Here is a 26,775-nt window from a genome sequence, read left to right as displayed (position 1 = left end):
TAAATGTGTGCTCTAAATGGAGTTCTAAGGGGCGGTCAAACCAGTGCATTACAAAAAAAGTTAGACGCAGCACAGCAAATGAACCAAAATGCATGTCTGTCAAGTTCTTTGAAAAACCTGACACGGTGTTTAAAAAACCTACACTCATGCAAGAGTCACCGAAAAAACACAGATATGTGTCACAGTGGTCAAAGACCTCCACCTAGCACATATTTACACAGAAAAGCAATTGAAAAACAACGTGTGAACAGCGCTTAAGTATATTTGCTGACAATTTGTCATATTTTTGGCAGGAAAATTAAGGTTTGCATTCTGGCCCAACGCTCAGTGAGTGAAAGAGTGATTGAGCAGGGTATGGAAGCCCTGAACCGCACTCTGAAGTTTTTTTAGTTAAATCATACTTTAGTTTAGTATTTAGCAACAATGAAATCCTTCATTTTTTGGCATACCCAAGTTATTATTGGGATCCAGACAATGCAGCAGTTATGTAGGAATTTAATTTATTTAGGAGATCATGAATATACTTGCTTTATTGGTTTTGCTTTAAAAATTAAATTTATGCATTGAAACACGAAACTTAAGCCAAAGGTATTTCTAAATTCAAATTACACTTCAAACCAAATGAAAAAGCTATAAGAATAATGTATTTTTAATGTAAAAATCTAATATAAGCACCCTTCCTTTTGCCATCACGCAAATATCCATCTCCAACAGGTGGAAAATTATTAATGCAAATTAAATACAAAATATTTTTGGAGAGAAAAAAAAACAAATTTGTAGAGAAAAAAAAAAACACTATCTGTCTCCTCTTCTGAGAGAAGAGAAACGAGTCTGTTTACTTTTTCCTAGGCACTCTCTGCATTTTTACACCAATAACACCATGAAGCATTTTGAATGTGGCAACTCTGAACATCATCTACACGCTGACAATTTCAGAACACCACATCAGTGAGTCATTTAATGGTTGAGATGGGCACCCACAGTTTACTTCCTAAAGTTTCTGAATCTGCATTTGGCATTTAATGTCTTGTGTCGTCTTACTATATTTTTTGTTTATTTTTGCTTCTATACAAGTGTGAAGATGGCACCTGCAGGAAAACTAGTTTTTGTGATAATGATTTTTGGATTGTTAGATTCTTAGAGATTTTCTGCGCTTGTTTGTTCTCTATACCAGCAGTTCTCAATTTAATTTCGCTTCAGGAAATTTTTACTTTGGACATTGACACTTCCAAAATTCCTCATACAAAAGTAAACCAAAAAGTTCTCAAAAATCAAACATTGAAATGTATTAATATTAACATTAACAGAACAGGCCTAAGAATTAGCAAAATTATTAACAATACATGACATTTAAATATCTTTGACATTTTTATGGTTTCATGCTCTCAGCAGCCAATTAAAAGCACACACACACACACACACACACACACACACACACACATACACACATACACAACAAAACCAATTTATTCACAGCTTTTGACATCAACAACAAAAGATACAGGCATTTTTTCCTCCCTTTTAAAAGATCATTAGCCTAATTATTTTGCTATCCTAAGGTGCTGTTCACACAGAATGCATTGCGCTAATAAAAGCGAGACACAGTGCCACAAATAGAGCAGAATGCAAGTGTCGAAACACATTTTTATACACATTTTTATAGATTGAATTTCTTTTTAACACAACATCTAAAACAAAGCAAGATGCTGAAAAAACAGCGAGACATGACACAACGGTCAAAGACATCTGTTTTGCGCATTAAGTAAACAATTAAAAAATGGCATATATGGACACAAAACGTGTTCGGTGTGAACAGCCCCTTACTCTGCACAATTATATACTTTAGTTAGTTGCATTTAATTATTTGCTTTAGCATGGTTTTCCCTGTTGTCCTATAAGAACAGGCATATGACCCATTTTTGGACTCAAACATTAAAAATACAGTATGTCAAATAAATGCATTCAAAGTGCATAAGATGTCTGTCAGGGGCTGGGGCTACCTTGGATCTTCAGCCTATAAATATGTTGGTGAATAGGTGCTGGATCTGTGGTTTGGAGTTGGACTGTCTTGTTTACCAACTCATTGAATCTAGGAATTCTCTAGGGAGCTCATTATTCCATTCTCTGTTTGGCTGTGCCAAAACAAACAATATGCATGCCTGCATGCCTGTATGTATATTGTATGTATGTATATTGTATGTGTGTTAGAGAGAAAAGAGTCTGCCAGTGGTGGAGCAGCAAGCTGGCCCAGGTTCTGCTCTTCTGATTGATCTTCAGGTGACAGCCTGTGTCAGGGGGCTTATCACCAGCCTGTCGGTGCTTCACCTCACTTCACCTCGTTTCTCTCTCCTCTATCCACTCACTGTCCTCTCTCTTTCTTTCTCGTCCTCTCCTTTACTTTCTCTGCTGTCATTCTGTCAGAGATCAGGAGCAGCGGTGGTCCCCTGGGCCCAACTGTCTCTGAGATGCATCTTCTCTTGCATTGGCTAAACAGTTAAAGCTGAAGTGTGTAACATCTGTACCACTAGTGTCACCACATGGAACTGCAAAAATAACTAGATAGTAGAGGTGTGCAGCGAAGCCATTATCTGTATCTTTATTTGTATTTGTTCATATGACAAAATTATCTGTATCTGTCTCTGTATTCGGATAGAACCGGGTGGGGGGGGGGCTTAAACCGGAAGTGCAGTGAAACTAAATGAAACTAAAACTGACTGTCAACAATAAGAAATTTGGTCTTGGTTTGGGGATTTTGAGAAAAGAATAAAAGTTTATATAAAAATAGAATAACAGTTTGTTGGTTTTATCACTCCAAAATACAGTAATTTATATTTTTAAATAAATACATTTAAAATGTTATTTTATATAAGTTTATTTTGTTATTTTGTTAAACATTATACAATTCGATTTGATGGAATTATGTTGTGAAATTTCAATGTGTTGATATTCAAAATAAGCTCAGATATTCTTTTGAGTGTTGGTTGGAACCAAACAAACAAAACAATGTTTTTATAGCACTACAGAGACACAATTTAGGGGGGGGAATCAGCCTGCAAATGGCTTAGTTATAGTTATCTCTGCATATTAAGATTGGATAACAGAGCATTTTAACACTGAAAATTACTATTACTTCAGCTATGTAATCCATGGGCCTCATTTATGAAGCAGAAGCAGAACAAATTTGTGTGTGAGTTGTTCATGAATCTTTATTAGAATAGAATTAGATTCAGTGGGACAGTTTAAGTAAGAATGGTTCTGATAACATTTTACACATATTTGTTCTGCTCTTGTTTCATTAATAGAGCCAAATGTGTGTGTTTTATGTGACTACAAGTCTGCTCTATCACACATGCAGATACTCCACGCCTGTAATAGATGTTGCCGCGAGATATTCAACAACCTTGCATGCCATGAGTGGCCCAAAGAGTGCCATACTTAATGACTGGCTCATTTACACTGTCTCTGTTTTAATGAAGTATTAACATGCACTCAGAGAATAATTACAGGTCCACTCCCATCAGGCTTGTCAGACTGCACTTTGGAGTGCAGATGGAGGAAGGGTCAGCTGTTCATACACTTTTGTATGCTAATCAATATTAGAGTGGGTTTGCAATAAAGGTTAATCTGCAATGGTGTACAATATGTGCAACAAGTATCTGTGGTATAATCCTGTTGCCTATGATAATTTAACTTCAACATTTTTCTGGTGTGTGTGTGTGTGTGTGTGTGTGTGTGTGTGTGTGTGTGTGTGTGTGTGTGTGTGTGTGTGTGTGTGTGTGTGTGTGTGTGTGTGTGAGTGTGTGCGTGTGTGTGTGTTTTCACACCAGAATCAGTGATGATTGCTGCTTGTGGTTCTTAAAATATAACAAATTTCTCAAAAATTACTTGTTAATAAAAGTTATTACAAAGGTAATACATTCTCTTTAATAACATTTAAAGTTTAAAGATTTTCAGTGGGTGTGAGAGCTTTGAATAAAAGGTTTCAATGCTCGAAATGTTATTTTTAATAAAGCACTGCCATGAATGCATTATTGCTTTGACATCTTTAAATGTAGTTACTGTTATTACAGTACATACAAATATTAAAGACATATTTTGTTATTGAAACCAAATCATATAGTTGTCATTTTTCTACTAGAACATATAGTTACAGACATATATTTATGTTCTATAACTGAACATAAATATATGGGTGCTGCACACAAATGTACACAGTTGCTAGGTGAACAAGTCTTTCGTATTATAACCATTACTATTTCATATATTTTTAGCACTGCTGGAACGCTGACCAGTCAGCATTCAGGACCAGAACTATTTTGTTTATAATTGGAATTTCTTGTTTATTATATAATTTCAAGTGTGAATACTGTGATTTGGAATCACGACAACTTTTTGTTCATGTCAAAAGCAGACATAGTCGCCTTTTAGTGAACCAGAGAGGCTGTGCCACCTCTAAACAAAGAAAACAGGAGCTGTCTGTAACTTCTGTTAGCTGAGAGAAGAATTTAGCTCGGTTTTTCTTTCCCTTCAGTCTCCACTGCTACAAACTGTCTCCTGAAGGCTCTGCAGTACATTTTTGTCTCTGCACTCCCTTGACACTGCGCTCCCAGCTTTTCTTCCTCCCCTCTTGGCAGAAGCTTTAATCCTTCACGGTGTACACTACCCGTGGCCTGGGCAGCTGTCCTCATCTGGCTTTGTGTTTGTAATGAGAGGGCAAGATTGTGTTGTCTTTGATTTGTGGTGCTGCTGCATGCTATCTCATGTAAAGCTGAGGATTTGCTATTGTGTGTCTGTAGATCATGCACTCGCCTTCCATGACCCCCCTCCTGCACACACACACACAAACTCTCTCTCTGTGTTCACAGCTTCGGAACACTTCCTTTTCTTCCTCTGACTATTCACCATTCTTTTTCGTCCTCTGACTTTTTTCTATCTCTGTACCTTTGTCTGTATCTTCTCTTCTCTTTTTGTCTAGACTTGAAGTCTTCTCTTCAAGTCTAGTCTCATCTTGTCTTGTCTCATCTCTTTTTTAACTTTTTATGTCTTCTATTTATCCCATATGGTCTTGACTAATCTCTTCTTGTCTCATGTCTTTTCATCTCTTCTCTTATAGTCTCGATTAGTCTCATCTTGTTTCGTCTCGTCTCTTTTTCTCTAACCTCTTCTCATGGCCTCTCATCTTGTCTCATCTCTTCTCTTGTCTTTTCAACTCTTCTCATTTAGTTTCGACTAGTCTCAGCTCTTGTCATCTAGTCTCTTCTCATTCTGACTAGTGTCATCTTGTTTTGTCTGGTCATGTCTCTTCTCATCAAATCTCTTCTAATCACATCTCGTCTCATGACTTTTCAACTCTTCTCTTCTAGTCTTGTTTAGTCTCATCTTGTTTTGTCACATCCTTTTCCCTTATCCTCTTTTCATAACGTCTCGTCTTGTCTCATGTCTTCTCTTGTCTTTTAAATTCTCTTATATAGTCTCGACAAGTCTCAGCTCTTCTCATCTTGTCTCTTCTTGTCTTTACTAGTCTCACCTTGTTTTGTCTCATCATATCTCTTCTAATCTAATCTCTTTTCATCACTTCTCATCTCATGTCTGTTGAACTCTTCTCTTCTAGTCTCGACTGTTCTCATCCTGTTTTGGCTCGTCTCTTCTCCTCTAACTTATTTTCATCATCTCTTGTCTTGTCTCATGTCTCCCCTTATTAACTCTATTTATGTCTCAATTAGTCTCAGATCTTCTCATCTAGTTTCTTCTCATCCTCACTAGTTTCATCTTGTTTTGTCTCGTCTCTTCTCATCTAATCTCTTTTCTCATCATGTCTCTTCTCATCACGTCTTGTTTCATGTCTTCTCATGTCTTTTCAACTGTTCTCTTCTAGTCTCAACTACTCTTTTCTTGTTTTGTCTCATCTCTTTTCCTTTAACCTCTTCTCATCATGTCTCATCTTGTCTCATGTCTCCTCTTGTTTTTTCAACTCCTATTTAGTCTCAACTAGTCTCAGCTCTAATCAACTAGTCTCTTCTCATATAGACTGGTCTCATCTCTTTTTATCTTGTTGTGTCTCTTCTCATCTAATCTCTTTGAATCATGTCTATTCTCATCATGTCTTGTCTCATGTCTTCTCTTGTCTTTTCAACTCTTCTAGTCACTACTAGCCTCTTCTCTTCTGCATCATGTATCTGTGCCATAGGTCCAGCTCTATAACTTCTCTTTATCCTCACACCATCATAATTTTCCCTTGAGCCAGTGACGTTGACAGAGTCATAGACTGTAATACTGTAAGCAAGGACTGCAGGGACATCTCTGTTAACCTTCAGCTGATATACTGCATGTGCATTCTGACAACACTGCAGACCTTTTCTCACCCGCATTCAAGTGATCTCAGGAATGGTCTTCATGGGATCTGAAGCACAATAGCTGGTGGGATTTGCTCTCCTAAGCATTAGTTCTTGCTGAATTGAATTACTTGGCCCAGGAATTCCATCAATTGGAATTGTGCTTGTTAATGATCCTGATGATACTGTTTTACTTCCTTTGGGCATCATTACGGTGTTTAGATTCAACAGGGGACCTGAGCTTGGCAAGTTGATGAGAATGGCTCATATTGGTGAATTAACTTAAACGCTTTATCTCTTCTCTTACAGGAATTCTCACTTCTACGACTGGATGATTTAGCTGATCAACGGGTGAACATTGTCGGGTTTTCAGTCTTCAATAGGACGCATCCCTTCTTTCAGGACTTTGTCCTCAGTCTCAATCGATCCTGGCAGGAGAACTGTGATCATGCACCTTTTGCAGGGACACCGGTAAGACTGGCTTTTGAATATTCATGGCTGCACATATGTAGAGCTGCATAATTAATCAAAATAAAATGGAAATCGCGATATGGATTATGATTATTTGAGTAAATATGCAATTGTTCTTCTTATTATTATTACTAAAATGTAATATTCACATTGACTCTCTTCTAAAACATAAGTGTGAGTGAAAAATGGACTTGGACACAATCACAAATAAAGTGTACCAAAAGTCAATTTTCAAGTTCAAGCAGGCCTACAATATGAATGTAAAAAGAACTGTGCAACCAAATTGTGCAGCCCAACACATATTCATATTTAAATCATTTTTGCAAGTAGTCTGGGCCTCTGCCTGTTCAATGTTCTGCTGTAGGTCTTCAGCTTGTTAGTTATTCATGTGATAGTAACCCAAGGATTCTATATTAATTAGCCTGGTGCAGTCTTCTAACAGTGCCCTCATGCTTACCTTGAATCCGAGGCTATGACTGTGTAATTCATCACAAACAGATTCACACACACACCCTGCACATTCATGTCAACCTTTTTGTCCTGTTTCTTAGGAACTGAAAACATCTTTATTATATATTCTTGCTGATCCCATTTCCAGTTTTTACTCAATCTCTTACTCTTACTATCAAACTGGCATAAAAAAAAAAAAAAAAAAGAAAAGAAAAGAAAAAACATACAGGAAAGCTAAAAAAAAATTATCAAAGAAAGATTTCTGGATCTGATACACATATGATATGAGTCGTAATAATTCATATTAAAGGTTTGTTTAAATTGTTGTGCTCCTATTAAAGCTGCAGGGTTGACGGTTGAAAAATAAATGGATGCTGCTTTTAGAAACGAGCTCTGGTTGAATTTCACATTTAATTAGGTTTAATCTTTAATTAATCAGAGGAAGGTTTGTAGTCTGGCTGACAGATGAGAGCGAGAAGAACAGGTCTAAACCCCAAAGTGAGATTCAGCTCTGTGTTACACACTGACCTAGAAACAGAAGGGGCAGTTCACTAAGAATGAATTGCACCTACTGATAGCATTGCTTATTTGCACATGCTGTCTGTGTTGTCTTATCACCTGATTCACTATCTAAAATAAGCCTATTTTACAGTACATAGAAAAAGGGCGTGTTTGTGGTGAAATGAATAACAATGAATAAGCACCTGGTTTAACTACTGTATATTGAAGTTAGTTATTCAAAACAGATGTAGGTTTTGGCCTGAGAGACCATGCACAAATGTGGTGCAACTGTTTAGTGAATTCATTCCAGAGATGTTTGTATGCAAAGCTTGCCTAAGGGAAACTAGATTAGCCTAACGTCCTTGATACGGAAGACAGTAACTGCAAGGATATTTAAGCCCTCGTCTTCATTAGCTATAGACTACACTGGCTGGTCTGTGCAGAGATTAACCAGCAGAACTGCATATCTGTAGACTGCCTCAATCTGCTGCTACACACACACACACACACACACACACACACACACACACACACTCATTCTCATTCTGCATTCACTTAATAAGCGCAGTCAGGACATTTCCCTGCATGTGACCAGAATAGTAACACTGCATTTATTTTTTCTACAGAAGGGAAAGAAATGTAGGTAGCAAAATGTACACTGACTGCCAGGGTTGGGTTTATGATTTCTAAGGCCCCAAGCAACCAACTAACCCGGGGCCCCATTTCAAAAAATTTTGCCAAAAACAAATGACACAATTTATTTTAAATCATCATTTTAAATTCTTCCTATCAGCCATTGTAGCCAAGTACATTCAAAATGTTTAATGAAATACAAATCTAGTTAAAGATAATTAAGTTTCTAGTGTCCCCATAATTCAAATAACTTAAAAAACATACTAAACAATGTTTTATTGAAAATGTAAAAATGCAGAAAGTTTTTTGTGAGGGTTAGGTTTAGGGGTGGGGTTAGGGTTAGGGTTAGGGGATAGAATCTATAGTATAAAATATTGTATAAATATTGTATAAAATATTTATACAATAATAATAAAATATATAAAATATTTATACTTACTCGGGCCGGCTCAATTTTTATTGTATAAAAACCAATATGTCTATGGAGAGTCCTCATAATGATAGCTGCACCAACATGGGTGTGTGTGTGTGTGTGTGTGTGTGTGTGTGTGTGTGTGTGAGAACATGGTGTGCAAAACCTACTACTTCACCCAGTAACATTTTGAAATTCAGTTGTTACAGTATATATTAATATTATATCCCAACAATTATTTATTGTTGTCCAGTTTGTCATTATAATATGATACAGTATTATTATTACTCTGAGGATTTGTTGTATACAATAGTAATATAGTTCTGTCTTATTTACTTTCACCTGGAGCTGCAGTGTATTGTTCATCATGTTGCAACTGTATTTCATGTAGGCTAAGCATCGTAGGCAACATTCGTTACAGTATTGTAACAGTAAACATACAAGACACGGCGTCCCCTCAGCACACTAGAGCATAAAAAAAAAGAAAAAACAACATTGCCGTTTATCAAGCGCTGAAATTTTGCTTGGTGCAGAATAATCTGTAATAATGTTAAAAATTGTAACAGTCACCTCTTTGCAGCCTGAACTTGTTCAGAACGTTCAATCTTTGTGACACCTGCGCAAAAAACAGTCTAGACACAGTGCAATGACTGAAACAGAATGCTGGTGTCTCGACATGTGTTTTTGAAATCTGAAGTTATTTTTAACTTGACACAGTCTAAAAATGTGCCGGTCCTACATGAGACACTGAAGAAACAGCGAGATGCAGTACAGCAGTCAAGGACCTTCGTAAAGCACGTTTACATGAAAAACATTGGAAAAACAGAGTAGAAGCACGCAAAAACACGTTCAGTGTGAACGGCCCATCATCCGTTTTTGCGTATCTGTGTGAGTGAGCGCGCATGGGCGAAAAAGGTTCGGAAGGCCTGCATATTTTTTTCATAAATTACAAACCCGAACCCAAAGTCCTACTGACGCAAACCCGACGGCTTTGTGAACCACTCTGAGACTGCGGACAACAGCGTATTTGCATGTGTACACAGAACAACATGTCACTCCTCAAGCGGTTTTTGCAGAGCTTTCTTACTCGGGCCGGCTCAATTGTGTGGTTTGCGTGAAAGTTAAAACCACTACTGCTGACTGCTATTTTAGTCACAACACATGTTCAACTTTCCCTTCCATTTTACAACACATAGACACACATCTCCATCCACTCTAAGCTGCTGTGTTGTTCCATAATGCAGCAAAACATAGCCTCATTTCAAAATGCTGTAGCTCCAGTGCAATAATGGAAGTCAGAAGGAAACTCTACAGTCTTCGCTACAGTAACATGCAATCTGATGTAATTGGAGTGGTCAGTAATTCACTTCCAGAGGGTTAGGGGGGAGACGATAGTGCCGTTTGTTTCACAATGATCATTGCATGAAGGTGTTTTAATTACTGAATGATATTCAGTGTCCCCAAAACATTTTTCACATATAAGTCAGACATAAAAATGTATGAATGTGTTTGCTTAAATATAACCAAATGTCAAAGCAAGTGGCATTTATTGTATGTCTGGTTTCTGGCCTTAGTTTTGGGGTTTTTCCCCTTTGTGGCGGATCCCCGAGATGTACTTGTTCTATGTCTGTTTTATGTCTTGTGTTTGGATTCAGCCACTTCAGTTGGTTTGGTTTATTTACTCTGTGGCTGAGTCCAGGCACTTGTGTATTATCTCATGTTATGTGAATGCACTTGGTTTTGTGTGTTCTCATTTCCTTGTGCATTCGTGTCTGTCTTGTCTTTAGTGATACCCCGCCCTCTTGTTTGCCTTGTTACCTGTTTGATTATTAGTTTATTGTCCCCACCTGTGTTTCCTGGTATTCCTCCTGATTTCTCTCCCTAGTTATTCTCCCTGTGTGCTCAGTCTTGTGCTAGTTCATTGTCTTAACTCCATCAAGTCGGTCTTGTCATGTTTTTCTCCAGTCTTATAGTTCAGTCGAGATTGATCTTTATCTGTTAGTTTTGTATTTGACTTTGTCTCTCCATTGTGAGAGTTTTTGTTTCTGTTTTCAAGTTAGTTCCCTTTTGTTGTTATATTGGTTTTTGGTTTTCTCTCTATCATGAGAGTTTTGTGTTCTGTTTTGTTATTTTCAATAAAAGCCCATTTTCATTCCTCTTGCATTTGGGTCCTCTCCTCTTCACGTCTGTTAGCATTTCCTGACATTTTAACAGAGTGACTATTTGTACTATGTGTAAATGGTTCGTGTACCTTCGGATAATTTGTTTTTTCGTTTTTGTCTTCAAAATAAATAACCAATAAATCGACCGTTTATTCATTTTTCATCTAGAAAGAAATTAGCAAAATTGAGAAAACACTTTATGTTCAATCAAATCAACACCTAAATATAAATTTTTAGCAGCATGAAGTTGGCTAAAAGGTCTCATCCAGTAACACACTATGCCAAGGTCGAAATAAATTCCAGAAATGATGAGAAAAAAGGTGAATGAAATACATAAATCTGGGATAAATCCGGGAATGAAATACATAAATCTATTGCAAAGGCTCTGGGACTCCAGATTACTACAGTGAGAGCCATTTTTTCCAAATGGAGAAAACTTGGCACAGCAGTGAACCTTTCCAGAAGTGGCAGACCTTCCAAAATTCCTCCAAGAGCACAGCAACGACTCATCCAGGAAGTCACAAAAAAGCCAAGGACAACATCCAAGGAACTGCAGCCCTCTCTTGTATCAATAAAGGTCACTGTTCATGACTCCACTATCAGAAAGACACTGGGCAAAAATGCCACCCATAAAAGAGTGGCGAGGCGAAAACCACTACTAACCCGGAAAAACATAAAGGCTTGTCTGAATTTTGCCAAAACACACCTTGATGATCCTCAAAGATTTTGGGAGAATGTTTTGTGGACTGATGAGTTGAAAGTGGAACTGTTAGGAAGACGGGTCCCGTTACATCTGGTGTAAATCAAACACAGAATTGCACAAAAAGAACATCATACCTACAGTCAAGCATGGTGGTGGTAGTGTGATGGTGTGGGGATGCTTTGCTGCTTCAGGGTGACTTGCAATAATTGAGGGAAACATTAATTCTGCTCTCTACCAAAAAACCCTAAAGGAGAATGTCCGGTCAACAATCCATGAGTTGAAGCTCAAGCGCAACTGGATTATGCAGCAAGACAATGATCCAAATCATAGGAGTAAGCTCACCTCTGAATGGCTCAAAAGAAGCAAAATAAAATTTTTGGAGTGGCCTAGTCAAAGTCCTGACTTTAACATGATTGAGATGCTGTGGCAGGACCTTAAACAGGCAGCTCATGCTCGAAAACCCTCCAATGTGGCTGAACCAAAGCAGTTCTGCAAAGAAGAGTGGGCCAAAATTCCACCACAGCATTGTGAAAGACTGATCTCCAGTTATCGGAAGCGTTTGATTACAGTTGTTGCTGCTAAAGGTGGCAAAACCAGCTACTAAGTTTAAGGGGGCAATTCATTTTTCACATGGGTGATATAGGTGTTGGATAACTTTTTCTTCAATAAAAATATATATATATATACATATATACATATATATATTTGAAAACTCTATTTTGTGTTTACTCAGGTTGCCTTTGTTTTATGTTATATCTAGTTTGAAGATCTAAAACCATTTAGAAATGAAAAATACACAAAAGTAGAAGAAATCAGAAAGGGGCAAATACTTTTTCATAGCACCGGTCTGTGCACAGCATTCCAATTCATAATTTTCTTTTTTTTTTTTAATCTTTCTTTTTTTTTTATATATATATAATTTTCAGAAGTTTTTCTAAGAAAAATTAATGTTCTTCATTAAAATGACTAGAATCTATCTGCAAATGCAATCGGCAAACTTGAACTTGGTGAACTCTTATTTTTTATTAAAGGGGTTGAGGAAGAACAGATGAAGGTGTACGTTGACCATTCAGTGTAAGGCCCGCCCACATGTGCAAAACAAATATTCAAGTTATAATCTTGGTTTATATGCACAAATAAAAAAATTAGTTTTCTTGTTTTTGGCTATTTTTATTTTTTTAATTGAAAAACAAGCAGATACAATGTATATTTTTGTGATGTGCTAATGAGAGATAACGGTAATTTTACTGGTTATTTCGTTTTGAAGACAAAAACAAGAAAAATTATTATCCGAAGGTACATGCAGTAAATAGCACCTGCCACACATCTACAGACTCCAATAGTCTGGTGGAAACACAGAAATTAAGGACAAACTGCGCCCCTATTGTTGCTGCAGTGGCGTGGGGTGTAACGACAGTGTGGATGTGCTTTTTTCATGTGGATGTCCTGGATTCGATTCAGCCTTTTGTCCCACTTTTTCCCATCCTGTTTCCTGTCTCCACACTTAATATTTAATTTAATACTACTTATAACAATAAATAAAAAGGTTGATTTCCTCGCAGTGATTTGGTCACAGTGAAGGTCGGAGAATTTAGAGAAAGGTTTTATCCGGTAAAATTAACAATTGTTTTACTATAGTTATATTGAAGTAACCATGTTTTTTGCTGGAAGCCATAGTTTTAATGCAATTAACCATAGTGTTACTACAGTAATATGCCGTTAATATAGTAACCATGTTTAATTTTGTGGTTACTATGATTTAAATACAAAATACCATGGTGATGGTATGGAATGTATTAAAACCATTGTTTAATTTTTGTAAAGGAAGGTTAGGTTTAGGGGTAGGGGTTGGTGTAGGCTGTCTGTGGGACTCTAAATAAAATCAGTAAACATGCTGCAGTGATGCTTCTATACTGTATGTTAGTATTTAACTAGGGGTGAAAATAGTATCTAACACTATTTGAACTTGGAGCAAACAAGATGCTTTTGGTTACTATTTACACTTAGTGCAAATAGCCTCTTCTTATTTTAAAGTTTAATTATAATTACTTATTACTTATTATTAAAAAGATGATACAAATGTTTCAAATGGTAAAACAATACATATATTCTTCAAATTTAAGACAAAAAGCATTTGGACGCTTTGTGGTTGTCAAACATTAGTGGAAAATGTTCATAGCTGTGATGAACTACAACATACACCTGTGGTTACTCTGCAAGGTCACCTGTGTGAACTTGAGTGAAAATGACTTCATACATCCACTTCAATTACTTTTAAAATGTATTAAAATGGGAGGGGGGCGAAGCTTCATTTGTTTGCAGATGCCCCTTTGCTAGTTTGCATCTAATATAATAACATTCATACATTTTAAAGGTTGACTTTAAGGGATATTCCAACCAGAAATGAAAATTCTGTCATCATCTAATCACCCTCATCCAAACCCGTATGACTTTCTTCCATGGAAAACAGAAGGAGATTTTAGGCATAACAGCCTCAGTCACCATTCACTTTCATTGTATGGAAAAAAGATGCAATGAAAGTGAAAAGTGACTGATACTAGCATTCTAACTAAGTTCTTCCTTTTGTGTTCCATTGAAGAAAGAATATAAAACAGGTTTAGTCCAACATAAAGGTGAACAAATCATGATAGAATTGTAATTCTTGGGTGAACTATCCCTTGAAGTGTCCAAATACTTTTTGGGCCTGCTATATCTGTCTCAGCTAGTTGCCTTCAGCTGGGTTTGGCTGCTTTCAGTTTGCTCTGTCTGTGTGTTTTTACGCTTACGTATGTGTCTGTTCCAGCTTTCATCAGCATTGCTGTTTGATGCGGTACACGCTGTGGTGGCAGCCGTGCAAGAACTGAACCGTAGCCAGAACGTAGGAGCCACTCAACTCTCCTGCAAGTCCTCTAAGATCTGGGAGCACGGTACCAGCCTGATGAACTACCTAAGGATGGTAAGAACCGCAGGGAGAGCCCACATCTGCCAATCTTCACAACTGCCACTGTTGCTGGCTCATTCATCATTTCGTTTTCTCTCTGTACGACTGTGGCCCACAAACCCTCATCAGAACAGCAGCCTTCAGCAAAATCTGGGAACCCGAAATACTGTGTCTTACTTAGCCATTAAAGATTAATGACCATCAGTTTGTCATTACTGCATCATCCAATGCATGACATACAGTAATCCATAGCCCACTTCCTCTGTTGCTCTCTGCATTATTCAAACGCTTCCAGTGAGGAGCTCTGCTGTCCACACAGCTCCAATAAATTAATATAGCACTGAAGCCCCATGTAGAAAACAGCAGGCTCGTCTGGCTCTGATCACATGGTGACCCCAGGTGTTAACATGACTTTGTGTGGCTCTTTCCTGATAGGTAGAGTTGGAAGGTCTAACGGGCCACATCGAGTTCAACAGCAAAGGCCAGCGCTCGAACTATGCCCTCCGGATCATGCAGAACACCAGGGATGGCCTAAGGCAGGTAAAGTAACTCCCGGCCACAACAGCCCATCATGTAGTGGTAAAACACCCCATTATCTGTGTTTATGCATCTCTCTTCTGGCAGGAACACAGTTGTCCTTGTCTCCATCACACTCAGATGTGATGTAATGACGGATAGCACTGCAGAAATCCACAGTGGACAAACTGTGGATAAACATATTGTTTCCCCCCAATCCTCAGTCAGAATGCTTAATCAGGAATGTCTGTGGTAGGAAGGAAACTCTGGATGTGCAGATTGCAGAGTGCTCAGCAGGGACAGCCAGACCAATTGTGATGAAATCATTATTAATTAGCACTTTCGTGGTCCTGTGGTTTTATTGGGGGATTTGGATGTAGATGGCATTGTTATTGTAACAGGTGTTGGGGCGCTAGCCACGCTGCCAAGTATACCATCTGTTGTGGATAGAAAATGGAAAGCAAACAAGTTTTGGAAAGTGAAAGTGAAATTTAGGGGAGAGCTTTAAAGGGATAGTTCACCCAGAAATGAAAATTCTGTCATAATTAACTCCCCCTCATGTTATTATAAACCCATATGGCTTACAAACTTTCAGAGATTTGCACTTCAAGTTCTGAACTGTCTGTCTTACTTCATTGTGAAGCCATCAAAGTAGAGCAGAGCTTTGGCACATCAGTGTCTGTGTCAAAAAATAATGTGAGGGGAAAAAAACTTACCTTGGTTCCAACATGTTTATCCATACACATAAAAACCCTTGCCGTTTAGCTGTTTGGAGTATCTGAATTGAATTTTTTTTAAATGAAACACATAATATAGTTCTTTGCCTGTTCTGAGTTTGCATTTTGGTTGACTAGAAATAATTAAGGGTTTGTTGAGCTAATGTCACATTATGTTTCATTGGAGTTGTGCCCTATCTCTTTTCTCCAAATATATTAATAAGACAAATTTAGGGCTGTCAATTTAATGAGCTAATTGAGTGTGATTATTTATATACAAAATAACTTTAAAAAATGTACGCAATTAATCATGCCCTTCTAAGAAGCAATATTCCCACCATCGGAGCAATTCAAGCTTGAATTGCCACCCTCATGTTTTCAACATGGCAAATCCAGCTGTATAGGTAACATGCAGCTGTACAGGCAACAAACCATATTTACTGACAACAGACAGCACAAGATGAAGATGCATTTCTGCATTCAAACACAGCTGTAGGGAGCACAACTCTGAATGCAGTTGTCTTGATACTGAAAATGTTTTTTTAAATATGAAAGTTTGTTTAACTTGAATCAGCATCTTAAAAGGCTGTGTTTACGACTGAACACATCCAAAGCAAGACTCTACATACATGTCCTTAGAAAAGCCCTTATAACAAGGACAGATTGACAAATTCATGTGCAAAGACTTGTGTTCAATGATATGGAAATTAAAAATATACTGCCTTCTAAAGCCACTTTTGTACCTAATAAATGCAGTACTTGTCTGACAAAATAATGTTTAATTATCTGAATTATTCTATTTTTTGAATATTTATTTAAATATTATTATTTATAATTATATAATCATTATTTATTGAATTATTTTTATTTGGTGTCCTTTCATAATAAATATTGATACATGTGATTAATTGCGATTAATTCAAGTAATTAATCAGCATATCATGTCATTTTTTTTATTATTATTATTCTATTGACAGCTATAGAAAAGATTAACTAAAAATATTGTTACCATTCTTGACATTAGAATATTGATATTGATGTGTCGATGTAGTGACACTAGGAGTCACTCTTGGGAGCCCGAGACACCTCTGGTCTTTGATAAAAGGCCAATGAAAATTGGCGAGTGGTATTTACATACCACTCCCCCGGACATACAGGTATAAAAGGAGCTGGTATGCAACCACTCATTCAGATTTTCTCTTCGGAGCCGAACGGTCGATGTTTACTGAGCTGACTGTTCATTCACCTCTGCTGGATCTGACGGTGCATTTCAGCAGCTTCTCCCTCCTCTGCACTGGTGCGCTGCAGAGAACGCCCCTGGGCGCTTCAGCAGAAATAAGAGAGTATATTTTTCTAAAAGACTATATTTCTCTAAAAGAGCGGCACACACGGAACGTCTTTTTAAAGACGTGTCTTCTTAAAGATGCCTTTCTGATTGTGTGTTATTCCTGGTTGCGGTCGTTATCTCTCATCTTCTGACGGTCATGATCGCTGTCTTTCATGTCTGAGCACGACCCACACGGAGACAGCGTTCGTGAATGGATCATGTACTCATTGCGAGAACATGACCATGGCAACGTTGCAGTCACGGCTTGCTTTCGTAAGAAAGCAAGCCACCCCAGCGGCTCCCCGCCTCGGTCCTTCTACCTACGGGTATGAGGCCAGTGCGGCTAGCACTGGGGGCGATTTGGGGACCCCAGTGGGACCACCTCCGCCAGGTATCCCCCCACGGACCTCCCATTCCCCAGCACGCTCGTCTGCCCCGATCACGCTTCCGGATGAGTCCGCCGGCTTGTCTCACGGCAAGTTCGACCTCATGTTCGGAGCTCGTGAAGCTGATGAGCTCTCGAGCGCAGCATCGGAGAGCGGGCTCGTCCAGTTGGACGCAAAAGCCTCAGCTGGGCTCCCCCCCTCGGGTGTGGTCACCCAGTCACAGGCTGACGTGGGAATGACGGACATGCTTTCCCGGGCAGCCATGAGCGTCGGGCTAGAGTGGAACTCTCCCCTGAACCCTTGCGGCTCAATGATTGGTTCCTGGGCTCATGGCGACGCTCACAGCCACGCCCCACTCCAGTTCCTTTCTTCCCGGAAGTGCACGAGGAGCTGATAAGGTCATGGGAGGCACCTTTTACTGCCTGGTCCCGATCTTTCAGCTCCCCCGCCCTCACTACCCTCGATGGTGGAGCGGCCAGGGGCTATTCGGCGATTCCCCGGGTGGATAAGGCACTTGCAGTGCACCTATGCCCGCAGAGTGCCACCACCTGGTGCGGGCGCCCAAAGCTCCCGTCCAAGGCCTGTAGGTATACGTCGTCCCTGATGGCTAAAGCCTACAGTGCTGCTGGACAAGCCACCTCCACCCTGCATGCCATGGCTCTCCTGCAAGTCCACCAAGCCAAGGGTAGGTGATTTGATGCAGGAGCTGTGCTCGGCGACCGACCTCGCTCTCCGGGTCAAGGTCACGGTGCAGTCTCTCAGGCAGGCGATGTCTACCTTAGTGGTCCAGGAGCACCACCTTTGGCTCAACCTGGTCGAGATGGGAGAGGCTGACAAGGCACGGTTCCTTGCTTCCCCCATTTCCCAGGTTGGCCTATTCGGCGACACCGTCAAGGACATTGCCCAGCAGTTCTCAACGATGAAGCAGCAGATGGAGACTATCCGGCATATCCTGCCCTGGCGCAGCTCAAGATCCCGCATCCCGCCTGCTTGTCGCCAAGGGCGTACCCCTGTGGTGACTGCATCGGCTCCGCCACAGCCCGCCCCTCAGCCCGGCCCTGGCGTGGAGCCCACCGCAGGAAGCAGACGCCACCCGTCTCATGGCCGGCTGCCAAGAACCCACGAAAGGCTTCAAAGCACCCCTGAGATGGGTTACCCAGGGACGACAAAACCCACTGCCTTGGAGCTGGTAAGCAGACCACTCCATCCCCCGGTGGAGGGCCGGGAGGAGAATCTTTTGTTGCCTTTTCATTTAATTTCGCCGCATGCCCAAGTGGCTGTGGTACCCAAGAGTTCAGCAAAAGAGCATACCTGGTGTGCACGGCCGTCATCATGACCACCGTCCACCATACCATTTTGGCAGATTTGGCGCTCCAGGGGCGGTCTCCCCACCCCTGCACGCCCAGCTGTGGCACAAATCCTCCCCCAGTGTGACAGTCTTCATGGGTCACGAGGACAGGCCTCTTCCTCCCCCATCCCAGGCTGTTCCGGGGGTGGTCACAAGGAGCCAGGTAAGTGCTTTGATGTCCCTGAACTCAGGATGGCCACAACATGGCGTTGCACCTCAGGCTCCGCCCCGCTGCGAGGCCCCACCCGCTGGTACGTCCAACGAGATTTTCCCCTTGGTCCCCCTCGCCCGGAACTTGGACACATGGCTTGCGCTTTCCAATCTGTCGCGATGGCTGATCCAGACCGTCCGACTCGGCTATGTGATTCAGTTCGCCAGGCCTCCGCCCAGGTTCACCGGTATCCACTTGACCTCAGTGAAGGGCAAGAACGCTGCTACCTTGCGCGTGGAGATCGCTACCCTCCTACGGAAGGATGCGATAGAGCCTGTCCCTCCGACCGAGATGAAGAAGGGGTTTTACAGCCCCTACTTCATTGTACCGAAAAAAGGCGGTGGGTTGTGGCCAATCTTGGACCTGCCAGTACTGAACCGGGCTTTACACAGACTCCCATTCAAGATGCTGATACAAAAACGCATCATAGCGAGCGTCCGGCATCAAGATATGTTCGTGGCAGTAGATCTGAAGGACGCGTACTTCCACGTATCGATTCTACCTCGACACAGACCCTTACTGCGGTTTGCATTTGAGGGCCGGGCGTATCAGTACAAGTTCCTCCCTTTTGGCCTGTCCTTGTCCCCTCGCGTCTTCATGAAGGTCACAGAGGCAGCCCTTGCCCCGCTAAGGGAAATGGGCACTCACATCCTCAACTATCTTGACGATTGGCTAATCCTAGCTCACTCTCGGGGTGTTGTGTGCACACAGGGACCTGGTGCTTTCACACCTCAGCCAACTAGGGCTTCGGGTCAACTGGGAAAAGAGCAAGCTCCTCCTGGTTCAGAGCATCTCTTTTCTCGGCTTGGAGTTGGACTCAGTCTCGTTGATGGTGCGCCTCATGAACGAGCGTGCACAGTCAGTGCTGACCTGTTTGAAGGCGTTCAGACAGAAGACAGCGGTTCCACTGAAACTGTTTCAGAGTCTCCTAGGGCATATGGTATCCTCAGCGGTGGCCACTCCGCTCGGGTTGATGCATATGAGACCACTTCAGCACTGGCTTCAGACTCGAGTCCCGAGATGGGCATGGCGCCACGGGACACATCGCGTGGCCATCGCGCCGATCTGTCACCACCTCTTCAGCCCTTGGACCAACCTCACATTTCTACTGGCAGGCGTTCCCCTAGAGCAGGTCTCCATGACCTGAAGTTATGACAAACGCCTCCAAATCGGGCTGGGGCGCTGTATGCAACAGGCACACAGCCGCTGGCTTATGGACAGGCCAGCGGCTGCGTTGGCACATCAACTGCCTCAAGTTGCTGGAAATTCTGCTCGCCCTGCAGAGGTTTCGGCCGTTGATCCAGGGCAAGCATGTGTTAGTGCAGACAGACAACACGGCAACGGTAGCATATGTCAACCGTCAAGGCGGTCTGCGCTCCCGTTGTATGTCACAACTCGCCCGCCGTCTCCTCCTCTGGAGTCAGCAGCACCTCAAGTCGCTGCGAGCCACTCACATCCCGGGCGACCTCAACAGCGGACGTGCTGTCATGTCAGGTTACCCTCAGGGGAAAGTGGAGACTCCACCCTCAGGTGGTCCATCTGATTTGGAGTCGATTCAGTCGAGCACAGGTAGACCTGTTCGCCTCCCAGGAATCCTCCCACTGCCCGCTCTGGTACGCCCTGACCGAGGCACCTCTCAGTATAGATGTGCTGGCATACAGCTGGCCCCCTGGACTTCGTAATATGCATTTCCCGCAGTGATCCTACTTGCACAGACCCTTTGCAAGGTCAGGGAGGACAAGGAGCAGGTCGTCCTGGTAGCACCCTACTGGCCCACCCAGACGTGGTTCTCGGACCTCACGCTCCTCATGACCCTTCTTTCTCAGGGACGGGGCACCATCTGGCACCCGCGACCAGACCTCTGGAATCTCCATGTCTGGCCCCTGGACGGGACGCAGAAGACTTAAATGGTCTAACACCCACGGTGGTAGACACAATCACTCAGGCTAGGGCCCCCTCTGCGAGGCGCCTGTATGCCTTTAAGTGGCGTCTGTTCGCTAAGTGGTGTTCTTCCCGACGCGAAGACCCCCAGAGATGCGCAGTCGGGTCGGTGCTTTCCTTCCTGGAAGAGGTTGGAAGGGCAGCTGTCCCCCTCCACCTTGAAGGTGTATGTAGCCGCTATAGCGGCACACCATGACACAGTGGACGGTAAGTCCTTAGGGAAGCACGACCTGATCATCAGGTTCCTGAGAGGCGCCAGGAGGTTGAATCCCTTCAGACCGCGCCTCGTTCCCTCATGGGACCTCTCTGTAGTTCTTCACAGTTTCTGGGCCCGTCCGGTGGTGCTGGTTCCGAAGAGTGACAGCTCGGTCTGGTTCTGTGTGAATTATTGAAAAGTCAATGCGGTGTCTAAATTTGATGCGTACCCAATGCCTCAGATTTATGTATTGCTTGATCGGTTAGGCGCGGCTCGCTTTTATTCGACACTGGATTTAACAAAGGGATATTGGCAGATCCCCTTAACTCCCATGTCCCATGAAAAGACAGCATTTTCAACACTGTTCAGATTACACCAATTCGGAACGCTTCCATTCAGTTTGTTCGGGGCCCCAGCTACATTTCAGCATCTCATGAACCGAGTCAGCAGACCGCACACTACATATGCCAGGGGGGCACTAGAGCATGTCTGGGGAGGCACGGAAAGTGGTAAAAATGTTTATTAAATAATTAATATGTATATATACATATGTATTGAGTTTAACTATTATATTATATTTAAAACATTATTTAAATAGTTCTGAAAATTATAGGCACAAAAAAAATATCTATTAAGAATTTATCAAAAAGATTCTCTGAAATTTGTAAGAACCGCCAATAAAGCAGACATGACGTATTAGTCTGTAATTACAATGGAGCGGTTTCTGAGACCACCAAATTCTAATCCTTCCATTTCAGGGGTCAAACCCAAAAGACGACGATATGATGAGCAGTATTTAAGTTTAGGATTTACATGGACAGGATCAGTTGATGCACCACGACCTTTATATGTCATTTGTCAGGAGATTTTAGCTAATGACAGCATGCGACCTGCTAAACTCCACAGACACCTTGACACCAAGCATGCTGAGGTAGCGGGAAATCCTCCTGAGTTTTTCCAAAGAAAACTTCAAGCCTTTCAAGGTCAGAAAAAATTTGTCAGAGAATTTGTCAAATTAAATGTAAAGGCCACTGAAACTTCATTTCACGTTACGCTGCGTTTTGCCAAGGCGAACAAAGCACATAACGTCGAAGAGACATTGATTCTACTGGCAGCCAAAGATATGTGTTCCTTGATGGTAGGAGAGGCAGCAGCTTCTAAACTTGAGTCTATTCCACTCTCTGACAGAGGGTCGGCGCAGCTCTGACATGGCACATGATGTGAAGGCGCAAGTGTTAGACAGCATCAGGCAAAGCCTATTTTTTCCACTCTAGGACACATGAACATTCAAGAAGAGTTTCTATTCAGTAGTCCTTTGCCCGCCCACACACACACACACACACACACACACACTCCTCCTCTCTGTTACAGATTTTCTGACTGGTTTGACTGAGATGGACCATTATTGGACAATGTGTTTGTGTGGGTGTTTTGGGGGGGTTCATGTACTTTGTGTCACAAGGGAGGCCTGCTGTCTTTGACTTTGAAAACCCCTGATTTACAATAATGATTGGCAGCGGCACCTGCAGCATCTGAGGGCTGTCCTGAGGTTGTTGAGATGAGCAGGACTCATGGCAACCCAAAGAAGTGCGCAATTGGATGGGTGGAAGTACGGTATCTGGGCTTAAGACCAAAAAGGAGGTGAGACAGTTCCTGGGGCTGGCTGGCTATTATCGTAGGTTTGTGCCTAATTATTCGACCGTCACCAGCCCGCTGACTGATCTCACTAAAAGGGGGCACCAGATCCGGTCCAGTGGACGGAGCTGTGTCAGCAGGCGTTCACAAGGGTGGGCCACTCTTGCATTCCCCTGACTTCTCTCTCACTTTTTTATTGCAGATGGACGTGTCAGACAGTGGGTTGGGGGCAGTATTATCCCAGGTAGTGGAGGGAGAGGAGCGTCCCGTGCTGTACATCAGTCGGAAGCTCTTGGTGCGAGAGACGAAGTACAGCACAATTGAGAAGGAGGGAAGAGAGAGAGATGCACAATGCTGACTGTGTGCTCATTCATTTTACGTTGTGCTGAAAAGCAGTTTGTTTGGTTGATGCTGAAAAGTGTAAAAATAAAACTCACATTGGATTGTTCACCCAGCTCCTGCTTCCTCCTTCAGAGAGAACTCAAAAAAGTCAGAGACTTTGTCACACCAATTTTGTGTGAAACGTCAGTAAGTTTGTGTACTTTTGTTAGTCAGACCAGATAATGGATAAATTTGAAATAACATATATACAAGAAATAGTGAAATTTTCACTATTGTGTAATATAGATTTTCTGACAGCAATAGTAAGTTACAAAACAATATCACTTTTGTATTCATTCGTCACACTCGAAATGGAAAGTCAAGTTGATTGTAGAACACAGTAGCTCTGTTTGATATTGCACATGTTGGCAAATGTAGTAAGCCTACGGGTCGCCCATTTATTCTAGTATGCATACAGAAAGTTTGCATGCATGCATACAGTATAAATACTCCAGAAATGGAAAGAATTTATTCTGAAACTCCTAGACCATTACAGCCAGTGGTCTCTTACAAATAATGCTGACAGATAATCTTGAGTTTGAAAGCTGTGACAGTAAGTGATGGTGGAGGTTTGAGTGATTCTTCTATTATTAGTAGTAATATGAAGATGTTTGTTGAGGTGGTAACGTCAGTTTAATCTGCTGTTAATGGGCGTAAATGAAATTTGCTAACATCAATGAGACACTATTATATTTGTATCCTGCCAGTGTGTTTCTGTTTTATATGTGTGGTGAATAGACTGAGGTATTAAAAAGAGAACGTGTCCTCAATGCACTATTGCAGATTAGCAGCTATTAGAGGCATATGTATGCCTTGGCAACAAGTCCTTAGTGAAGCTGCCAGGTGACATACAAAAACCAGCAAACACATGGGCACACGTGCACGCATCAACATTTGCACATGCTCTCCCATTCCACATCATATGTAGACAGATGCTTGGGGCTAATGGCAGTTTGGGTGGCTTCATCAACACCCTCTCTACTGGCAATCCATTAATCTTTCTAGAGACATTGGACAAATGGGGGGTAGATGGAGCTTTGTAGCTTAAAGGAGAGAAAGATTAAAGTGTTGTTCAACACTAAGAGCAATATTAAAGGGATAGTTTACCAAAAATGATAATTCTATCATCATTCTTTTTCCTTTTTTTTTTTTTTTTTTTTTAATATAATGAAAGTGAATGGTGACTGAGTCTAACATTCTGCCTTGGTGCCGAAACATGTCGGTTTTATTTGAATAAATGTTCTCCCTTCAGCAAAAGTTGCTAGATTTATCCTCTTCATTTTAATTTGTTCCATCCAATCACCTTGTTTGTTAGTGAAGTTTCACCAGATTCATTATCCAAAGCTTCTGCCTAAAATATCCTTTTGGGTTCCACAGAGGAAGGAAAGTCATACAGTTTTTTCAGTTTTGGGTGAACTCTCCCTTTAAGTGTAGATTTATCCATCATGTCCTGGAGCAGTTGGAAGAGCCAGTTACATCCGGTGGCTATTGGACAGATTGGTGCACATGTGTACATTCGCTTCCCTTCTGGAGGCTGGTATGGAGGAGGGGAGGGGTGTGGGCATAAGAGGCAGGCCACCACAAACTTTTGGCACATCTAAATTGAATTTCTCTGGCAAGCATCTCAAATATCTGAACTATGCAGCACTCCGCCAGCACTGCAGTTTCACATCAGTTTCGACTCAGTTGAAAGCTGTACCTGTATATCAAACCCAGCTGGGTTGACAAGATGGCCTCACTGCTTTACATGCATGTGTCATTAAATTAACTGTGGTGATAGCAGCATGCTGGTGCTGTGTGCCAACTCTTAAGAGCTTATGTAACATTCTGACACTCAGCTGATTATTTTACACTCTGCCAACACTGTCACTCTCTGAGATGTATTTGAGAAAGTTTTGTGTGTATGGATATAATGTGATATGCTTCCAGCCTTTTAAAATCAGTTTTAATGACTTTTTCTGCTAATTAAGGCAAAAGTTCATCCAAAAACAAAAATTCAGTCATTATTTACTCACCCTCATGTCATTCCAGACCAATATGACTTTCTAGACATAAATATTAATCTGTTTCTCACCCACACCTCTCACATAGCTCTCAGATCCCTCAAATCTACCGAAACTTTGCTTGAAAATATGTCACACTAGGTTTGACATTGATAGTGAAGTCAAACCCAATTGCACCATATTTCTCAAATCTCATTCATTCTTGGTGTTGGAACCAGACATAAACCACGCAAAAGTCAATGGCATTTGAAGTCACTGACATCAAACATTGCGTGAAGAGACTTTTCACACCAAGTTTGAATATGCACAGGTGCAAGAGCTATGATTTGAGAGCTATGGCAGAGGGCAAGATTTTCAGTGACTGAATAACTTTTAGTGAATATCTTGCAGTCTGTTCCTCACACAATGCTATTAAATGGCTTCAGAAGTCATAGAATATACTGTTCAAGTCATATGGATTTCTTTTAGGGTGCTTTTTGCAACTCTTTGTCATCAGTGGTTTCATTGTATGAAAAAGAACATCTTTATGGAAGAAAGAAAGTCAAATACAGGTTTGAAAGGACATGATGTTGAGTAAATGAGGCCAGAATTTTCATTTTTTGGGTGAACAATCCCTTTAAAGGGGTCATGACACAAGGAATCAAACTTTCCTTGATCTTTTGACATATAATATGTCATTGTACTATAAAAACATACTGTACATTTCAGAACTCAAAACTTCCTCCTCTCTGCAAAAAGAGCATTTGTTGAAACAAAGCAGTGAGATAGCAATTAGAAAGCAGGTCAGTCAAGAACAGAGAGCAAATCATAACAGTGGGCATTTATTTTTAAGTCTTAAAGGAGAGGCGGCACCAAAACCTTTCTGACTGGGTCAGAATGAGGATGGAAAATGATTATGTTTTACAAATTTATGACTGTTTGTTGTGTAAAAAACGTTTCTAATATTATAAGTGAACCTCAAAGAACATATTAAAATAATAAAAAAGGCACGTCATGACCCCTTTAAATAGTTTACATAGTGCTGTCTAAAGTAGTTCAATCCCAGTACACCAGCCCCCTCACAATGCAGTCACTGTAAACCAGAAGATGTGCAGCTATTAAGATGGTCTCCTCAGCTGGATTCCTCAGTTTCAGCAGGCCTAATGTTGCCTTCGGCTTTCCCTAAAACTGTACATCTGATATGGCATGTTCTCTCCCACTGCTCTCCCATAAGCGTTACCAGTCATCTCCATAAAGAGACCCCATTAAACACGGCTGCACCTCGTACTGCTCAGCTTAGCGGCCTCCGACTGCCATTCTCACCCACGCGTTTCCTCTCTCCACTAAACAAGTGATGAAAAGACTGTTCAGACTGGTAAATATTTTTTTAGAGAATGTGCTTTAATTCAGGACACCCTGCATTTATTTTTTATGAGACAGGGTAATGAGCGATATCAAGCAAGCTAATGAGTCAGTACTGTGCAGCCATGGGCAGATGGTGGCCTCCACTGGCCTGTACTGGTAACGATTC

At 41.4% G+C, this 26,775-nt stretch overlaps 1 protein-coding gene across 1 annotated transcript in view; it reads left to right on the top strand.

Annotated features, from left to right (window-relative positions):
* The window catches only part of grik4 (glutamate receptor, ionotropic, kainate 4), a 294,389-nt gene that overhangs the window by 188,443 nt on the left and 79,171 nt on the right, over positions 1-26,775 (top strand). The window contains exons 7-9 of the mRNA XM_051678844.1: positions 6,642-6,803; positions 14,468-14,620; positions 15,041-15,145. Coding sequence (XP_051534804.1) covers positions 6,642-6,803; positions 14,468-14,620; positions 15,041-15,145 — 420 coding nt within the window. The remainder of the gene's footprint in view (positions 1-6,641; positions 6,804-14,467; positions 14,621-15,040; positions 15,146-26,775) is intronic.

Source organism: Myxocyprinus asiaticus, chromosome 39 (genome assembly GCF_019703515.2).
Source record: "Myxocyprinus asiaticus isolate MX2 ecotype Aquarium Trade chromosome 39, UBuf_Myxa_2, whole genome shotgun sequence".
Lineage (NCBI taxonomy): Eukaryota > Metazoa > Chordata > Actinopteri > Cypriniformes > Catostomidae > Myxocyprinus > Myxocyprinus asiaticus.
Note: the sequence above shows the minus strand (reverse complement) of the source record. Positions and strands in the feature narration are given on the sequence as shown.